Genomic DNA, 8,683 nt, shown 5'->3' with positions numbered 1-8,683 from the left:
CTAGTCCCGCCGTAAGGCTTGGACGCCTCGAGAACTTGAGAAAAAACCATAGTTTTTGGCTCTTACACTGCTTCCCTTATCGTTGCCTTCCCGCTAGCTTTGATCGCGAAGGAGGAGGAGAATGGGAGTTATGGGTTCTCTGTACGCCGCTCACCCTACAGATGCCTTCCCCGCTAGCTTTGATCATGACGGGATCACGTAGACAGTGGGAGAGGAGGAAAAGAATGGGAGTTTCGGATATTTATATGCCTTTCACCCTGTCGTTGCCTTCCTCGCTAGCTTCGATCAGGACCGTAACGCATAGACAGCATGAGAGGAAGAGAAGAATGTGAGTTTCAGGTCTCTATATGGGGAAAATTTTATGTCTGAACCTTGGACGTAGCTTTACGTGCGGACTCTTAGTAATATATTGTATGTGTGTTATATCGGGCCTACCTAAAAAAATATTAAAGTGGAACTGCGGAATCCGCAATAACCCCAAAATAATCTTGGAATAACATTCACAGTGTTATTTCGAGGTTATTGAAGTGGAATATATGAGTTTTTTTTCAATAATTCTGAAATAACCTCTGCGGTGTTATTTCGGGTTTATTGAAACGGAACCGCGAAGGTTATTTCGATGTTATTTTGGGATTATTTCTAGATTATTGAAGTAAAATATATGGGTTTCTCTTCAAAAATCCCGAAATAACCCTAAAATAACTTTCGTGGTTCCACTTCAATAACTTCAAAATAGTGTCTGCGATGTAGCACATGTGGGGGCATACTATTGGAGCCTGCACATAGAGCTACGTCCGGAGTTCAGAAAAAAATTTCCCTCTATATGCTACTAACCCTGCGGCTGCCTTCCCTGCTAGCTTTGATCGTGACTATAATGCATAATCAATGTGACTGTTTCGCGTAGACGGCCACAATCCCACGAATCACTGTAAGTCATGATTTTGTGGTTTGCCTTCTCCGCGATCCTACACTCACGTCCTGTAGCAGCCCGATCCAACTTTCTATGCGGGGATCCTTCCTCCAAGAACCACAATGAGCAGATAACCTAATTTTTTTTCCAAGCTCCCATAACGATGTTCTAATACCAAATTGGTACAATCCGATCTCAAAATCAGCATGTTTTTTCCAGAAAAATTAGGGCAAACATATTCCTTATTGCAATAATTCAAATAACTCAATGAGAATATAAAAATAAGCACAAACGATTCGAGAGGTAGGGGATCTCTCCCAATTCATACAATTCGAGAGATAGGAAATCTCTCTCAAAAACTAAACCTAAGACTCACAACTCAATCTCATGCATAAACCTAACCCTAGACATACTAATCATATTTATGCTCAACAACAATAATAATAACAATAAGACAAAAATTGCCCTTAGGCATACAAAAGACATTTTTGCGCTTAAGCTAGACACCCTCGTAACAGTAACAAAATTTAAGGAGATATAATTATAGGATATTCTATATATTATGAAACAAAATTAGTAGAGATCTAATTACAAGATTTTTCTTATATTTAAAATATACATAATTTGTATGTCTTAATCTTTTCTTACTTATAGAAGCAACTATGGAGAATTTGAGGAGTCTGTTGAGTTGTAACCATAATTCGGTCGATTTTGTTTTCTCCCCACCTATTTATAGTCAAATAACCCCCCCGGCCCTCCCTTGAGGATGAAGGCGAATTCACGCAAAACCACATAAATCACGTGTTTGATTGTATTTTGTTACGTGATTTTGTATTTTGAATTGTTTTGCACAACACTAATGCCTAAATTTTCATATTTACATGCATAGCAATCAAATCTTTAATATCACGAAAAAAAAAGTTAAATAAGCACTTTCATGCATAGGTATATGACACCAAAGTGTTATAAATATAACAGTTTTTTAAGTGTTAGATATGTAAATACATAAGAATTGTGTGGTTTGTATGTAAATTACCCTAAAATTAACTAGCAATTCATAACTTCATATTTCTTTGATTTGTACCTTAATAATAACTTTTATTCTCTTGATGTACCAATTTGCTTTCACAGTGTAGGGTGTTTAATCATTTTGCATTTGGGCCTTATTCACACAAATGGTGTGTAAACGATCACAAATTATTTTCTACTCAGCAAAAATTGATGAGCTTGTACTACGACTTAAGTCAACCATCCTCAACATTATTTTGAAATAAAAAACAAAACATTCAAGTTTGTTGGTACTTTTCAGAATGTGGCCAACAGCAAAGAAATAGAGAATTCACCCCCACCCCACCACCTTGTGGTCGTCAAGCATCTCTCAATCTAAGTTCTCTTAGACTTTAGCACAATACAATATGATTTTAGAACATTTTGATATTAAGATTGTGTTTCTATATAGACAATTGTATGAGTAGATCTATATGTTGCAGCAACCTTGATATGAAACCTAAAAAGACTTAATATGTTGATTGGATAAGATTTTGTATGGGTTGAAGCAGTCGCCGCGTCAGTGGTATAAAAAATTTAATCAATTCATGATCGGGTGGGAGTACACAAGGAATCAATACGATTATTATGCATATATTAAAAGATTGGTTAGTTGTGAGTTCACCTACTTTTTATATGTTGACAACATGTTTATTACATCTGCTAGTCAGATCGAGATTGATAAGATAAAGAAACAATCTAAACATTTTGAGATGTAATTGGGTAAGCTCACAAAATTTTTAGCATGAAAATTCTCAAGGAAAATGCAGTTGGAAAGGTTTGGCGCTCGCAGGGAACATAAGTTCGAAATGTGTTGAAGAAGTTTGGGGTTGATGACTCAAGCAAGGCGGTGAGTCCATACATTGAATCTCATTTTCAATTGAGTTAAGATCAGTGTTCTAAAGATGATTAGAAGAGGAAAAATATGTGATCGGTTTCTATGTTTGTTTAGTGGACAGTTTGATGTATGTCATGTTTTATGTTAGATCAAACATTACACAAACAGTTGGTGTTGTGAGCAGATTCATGCATGATCCAGGGATGAATCATTGACATGATGTGAAAAGTATTCTGAGGTATATTAAGAGATCTTAAGGGTATAGTTGATACCAACTTGGTGTTTAAAAGGCAGTCATTTATTACTTATTTGTGAGTAGGCTACACTGATTCAGATTATGCAAGTGATGTGGATAGATGCAAATCTAAAACTGGTTATTTATCCACGTTTGTAGGAGGTTCAGTAAGTTGAAGGTCAATTCTTCAGTCTAGTGTTAATTTTGTTTACTACGGAGGTTGAATGCATGATAGTTACGGAGGCGATGAAGGAAACGATATAAATGTAGGGCCTACTGAATGACATGAAAGTTGATACGAAGTCTAAAAGCATTTTATAATAGTCATAGTGTGATATTCTTAGTCATAAATACAGTTCATCATGTCTGTACCAAGCACATTGATGTGAAGTATCACTTTGTTCGAGACTTGATTGATGACGATAATGTTATGTTAAAGAAAATAGGTACGAAGAAGAATCCGGCGGACATGCTCATAAATGTATTACCAACCTAGAAGTTCACATACTGTGGATGCTTAGTGAACATTCGAGCTCAAGATTGATTGATTGTCTATTCTGACATTTTGAAAAATTACGCCATCATTGATTCTTTTGGGAGGGGAGAGTATATAGACAAACATTTTGGTGCAGTCGTTGTGATGTTGGAGCACTTGTTTGTCATCTCTCAATTATCTAGAAATAAGAGATGGGGTGGAGAATATTATAGAAAATATTAAATCTAATGATTGTACATTAAAAATTGTTTATATTTGAAAGATTGATGTTATGTAACATAATTTGAGGAGAACTGATCATATGATCTTTTCTATATTATGAAAATGTAGATCTAATTACATGATTTTGTTTATATTTGAAATATTCTTGATTTGTGTCCCCTAATCCCCTCTTATTTATATAAAAATTATGGAAGATTTAAGGTGTGTTGAGTTGTAACTCAAATTCAACCGATTTTTCCTTTCTCTCCACTTGTTCATAGTGGAATAAACCCTCCTCATGGACGTAGTTAGATTTGCATCAAACAACGCAAATCGCACCGTGTTTGATTATTTTTTTGTTGTGTGATTTTGTTTTCCACATTCTTTTGCATAACACCAATGCCTAAATTTTAATATTTATATGCATGGCACTCAAATCTTTATTATCACATAAAAAAATCCCTTTTACCTTTTAAAAGTTAAATATACATTTTCAAGCATAGGTGTTGGATATAAGAATTGTGTGGTGTGTATGTAAATTTCCCTAAAATTAATCAGCAATTACTAACTTCAATTTTCCTTGATTTGCACCTTAATAATACCTTTTGTTCCCGTGAATTGCCACTTAGCTTTCACAGTGTAGGGTGTTTAATCATTGTGGATTTGGATCTTATTCACGGAAAAGGTGTGTAAACGACCACAAAATTAATTTCTACTCGGTAATAACTACTGAGCTTTTAATTATGATTTAAGTTGATCATCTTCAACATTGTTTTTGCATAAACAGCAAAACCTTCAAGTCTGCTTGGTACTTTTCAGAATGCAGCCAGTGAAAAGAAACAGAACGCACGCACACACACAAATAAAAAGGTTTGAGCATAAAAACCTTGGAAATAGTTAAGTAATTGCAAAAGCAAATTCAGAACAAATTCAAGGAAATATGCCTTTTATTTAAAGCAATAAAGTAAACAAAAATACGAATCATTCATGTGAAAAGTGAAACATAACCACGAAGAAGGAAAATAGGAGACAAAATTCTACTAAATAATCCTTTTCATACGCATTAGAAGTCTATCACATATAAGGCTCCGTTTGATTGCTCAAAAAGAGTAAATCACACTTTTGTCCCTTTCGTTTTACTCGACTTGGGTACTTATAATTTCAATTGGAGCAATTAAGTTTTTGATATTTAAAATTGACATCGTCCTCATCATCATAATAATAATCATAATCATCATCGTCATCTTCAAAACCCTCAATTTAAAATTATTATTCAAGAAATTACTTTTGACTCCTAAAAGAAACATCAAATAAGCCAAATGAATGCATTTTTCACAGTAGTTATGCAGTTAGTTTTTTGTAAGCATGAAAACATAGGAATCATGACCATCCGTCCAGAGTCTCCAAAGAAGCATCTGTATCACCCACTAAATTATAACATTCTAGCAAATTCAGATAAACACCATCAATAATGTTTTGCACAATACAGACCACTTCAAGTCTGCTTGGAACTTTTCACAATGCAGCAAGTAAATAGATAAATGTTTAATCCGCCCACAAAATGTTCTGGACATAAAACTCATAGAAATAATGAAGTACGGGAAAAGTAAATTCCAAAAGAAAATAAGTTTACCTTTCTTATAGAAATAGTAAACCAGCCAAGAATCATTCGTGTTAAAAGTGCACCATTAGCCCGGTCATAATGAAGGAAACATGAAAAACAAAATCCATGGCACGAAGAATTATCACAGCTAGAGTTGTTTCAGTGCAAAAAATTAAAAAAAATCAAAATTAAAATTTAAACTTCAAAAACTATCTATTCAAAATTATTCTAGAAATGAGTGCTGAGCCTTAAGAGAAACCTCAACTAAACAAAATACTTGAAACTTTTCTGAATAACTATGTAGTTAGGTCTTTAGCAAGAAAGGCGAGTTTTTCAAATTCAGAAGCAGCATCTCAAGTTAATAGGAAGTTCGTACGCATAAACATGAATGAATCGAGGTCATAGAGTGGTAATTATTCCTAATTAATTGGCATGGTGCTGATTAAACTCAAAAAAATCCATAGGGCCAGCCCACACCAGAGATGCTCACAGGGACAAAACATGAAAGGAAAAAAAGATCAATTTTCACAGCAATTTAACTTTTATTTCGCTTGCTAAGCACGAACAATCAATGTTCTACATCTGACTAAAAAAAAAATTAAAATACAGATAGGCTTCAATACAGAGAACTTACTGGCTTAAAACAGAGTTTCTTCCGCCATCACCATCACTTAATTTTTAGACAACAATAAAGGTCGGGTAACGATGTCAGTAACCCTCCACCAACTCGGCCTGCAACTTGCAACACTAAATTGCTGAACTCCAATTCATCCACACATCAGCATTATTCCCAATTCCAGATGGCTGATTTCTTGAACTGCAACATTATGAATGAACCAAATATTGTATCATTCATCCAATTTTACTACACTACCACTTTGAAACCTCAAAAATCTCACGCAAAATGAAGCACACGATACGAGGAAGCAGCAAATCCACTAACAACGTCAATCCAGAGCATAAGGCCAAGCTAAACCCTACAAAACCCTACTCCACCAAGTCAAGTACGACAATCAGCGATGTTCATCCTCCCGCCTCCCATTAGAGCCGGCACTCGCCGGAGCCGCCGCCGCCCCTGAAAAGGAGGCAAGCAGATTGAGATGATGTCCCTGCGCAAGCGGAACATAGTTTTCCACTCTAGCCCCCGACAGTTCATCCATCGGCTGCGAAACATACCGCCCCATCGCCGTCGGGAGAACCATCTCCGGCGCCGCGAAGCTCCAAAACTGTCCACCAAAGTCAGCCCGCGTCGGGACCGCCCACAACCCGCTCGGCGGCCCGTTTCCCACGGACTCCTCCTTGGTAGGAGCGTCTTCATCAGCACGCAGGCGTTTTCCGAGAATGAAAGTAGAAGGCGAGGAAGCGTTGGAGATGCTGGAGGAAGAAGAGGTGGAGAAGGAGGCAGGGATGGTGCCGGAGCCAGTAGCGGCGATGATGGAGGGTTCGGCCTGGCGCAGGAGCCATTCGATGGTCTGTCCATCGGATTTGTGACCGAGCTCGCGGGTGAGTTGGAAGACGCGAGCCGCGCAGATGATGGGCATGCGGATTCGACGACCGCGGCCGTCAACCTTGCTGTGGCGATCCTTTGCAGGCTGTTTCTTCGCCGGCGGGTGGGATAGCTGGTTTTGGTTGTTTGGTGATGACGTTTGGGTGATGAGATGGGGAGCGGTGGTGGTGGCGGCGCCGGGGGGATCGGAATTCGCCATGGGAGAAGCAGGAGGGAGGTAAGGGGATTGGAGTTGGGGTTTTGAGTTGGAAGGAGTGAGGGGAGGGGATGGTAGTGAATAATGATTGAGCGGCAGTAGTTGGTGGAGACAGGAGGGAGGCCACATGGGGAAGTGGGACCCGCAGCCACGTCATCTCTGCCTCAAGACTGCAGTCTCATCCGTGCTTATTTCCTGTGACTGTGATAGTAATTAATGAAGGGGTAACGGCTTCAAAGTAAATAACCTTTTGGAGCACATGTACGTAATGCATACATGAAGCATTTCCCAAGACCTTCAGCAAAAAATTATTGATTATTGTTTTAAATTTAAATAACAAATATTTAAATAATGTAAATATAATACTTCAACATAAGTATTATCGAATAATGTTAGAGCCAATTTTTTTAAGTGAGAAAAGTTTAAACTTTGATTAAAATTTATCTAGCACTTCGATTTCAACAAACTAGCAGTTAAACTAATCAGCTCCACGCGATTGTATCAAAATTAGTTCAATTCATGTCAAATCAATCTCATATCAAGTTGTTAAAGCACTTCTTGAAACTTTTAATGCATAATTGGAAGACGGGTGATTTTAAATCTAAAAAATTAATAGTTAAATTGAGTGTTTTGATAAGATAAATTCAACGAGTTTAAGATCGTTCAATTATAATATCATTAAAGCATTAAAATGTTCACAAAATATAGTGTGATCGAGGGAATCTCTCATGCTTGTCCGATGGAGTGGTCTAAAATCTCTCCTTAACTTTGTAAGTAGTGCCCTACCCCCTCTTGAGGTAGAGGGGGAGGCCTTTAGCCAAAAGAAGAATGAAACTTTAAAGATGAGTTGAAGTTCAACATCACTTCTGTACCGTAGAACCGTCGAATACATCACACTCCTGCAACCGCCAACCACTATCCACCATTGCTCGTCGGACAAAGTCGACCAACGTTGATCGCCTCTGACTTATTGCAATGAAACATCTTATGGAATCATAACATGAGCAAAGAAATCCTGACATACATTGCAGAGTAACGAAACATCCTGCAGAATTACGCTCCCCACATACGATGCAACGACACATCCCGAAGACGGTGTAACATGCACTCAAAATATAATGACTTTCTCTAGACTCTTAAAGTTCTCTTTGTAACCCACCAATATGCCTGAAGTGACCAACTACGACTTATGTGGTCCACAGCCCGTACTGCTCTCAATTTCGACATCAGCAGCTTGCCACTACGAGAATTTGATGGATTAGCATTTAAATTTTCCAACACTAATCATGGGTATTTCCGATGCAAATCGTCATTAGCATATGATTTGCGTCGAAAAAAAATTGGATGTCGAAATGGGCGTAGGTAAATGAAGTAGTGACCAAAGGAAAATATGTTGAGATTTTCATACCTATTTTACACTGATTTTGATGATATTGCACTTTTAAAAAAGGTATTTTTGATGTTTTGTTGCAGGTATGTTGAATTATGGTCATTAGAGCTAAAAGAAGCAAAAAGTAGCGAATTTGGAGCGAAAATGACCAAAATATGAAGATTTGAACTAGGGCGCCGACGACGAGACCAGCGGCGCCGACGACGAGACCAGCGGCGCCGACGGCGAGATTTTCCCGAGAGTCCAGATCAAATATTTTA

The 8,683-nt window shown here is 37.6% G+C and overlaps 1 protein-coding gene across 1 annotated transcript; it reads right to left on the bottom strand.

Moving 5' to 3' along the window:
* Window positions 1-5,852: 5,852 nt before the first annotated feature.
* On the bottom strand, window positions 5,853-7,095 carry LOC110031020 (transcription factor TCP21-like). The gene has a single exon (XM_020734053.1). The coding sequence runs from the start codon at window positions 7,034-7,036 to the stop codon at window positions 6,344-6,346; it is 693 nt and encodes a 230-aa protein (XP_020589712.1). The 5' UTR covers window positions 7,037-7,095; the 3' UTR covers window positions 5,853-6,343.
* Between the last annotated feature and the right edge of the window lie 1,588 nt (window positions 7,096-8,683).

This window comes from Phalaenopsis equestris, unplaced genomic scaffold (genome assembly GCF_001263595.1).
Source record: "Phalaenopsis equestris unplaced genomic scaffold, ASM126359v1 Scaffold000002, whole genome shotgun sequence".
Classification (NCBI taxonomy): Eukaryota; Viridiplantae; Streptophyta; class Magnoliopsida; order Asparagales; family Orchidaceae; genus Phalaenopsis; species Phalaenopsis equestris.
The sequence above is the reverse complement of the archived record's forward strand: the minus strand, read 5'-3'. Positions and strand labels throughout refer to the sequence as shown.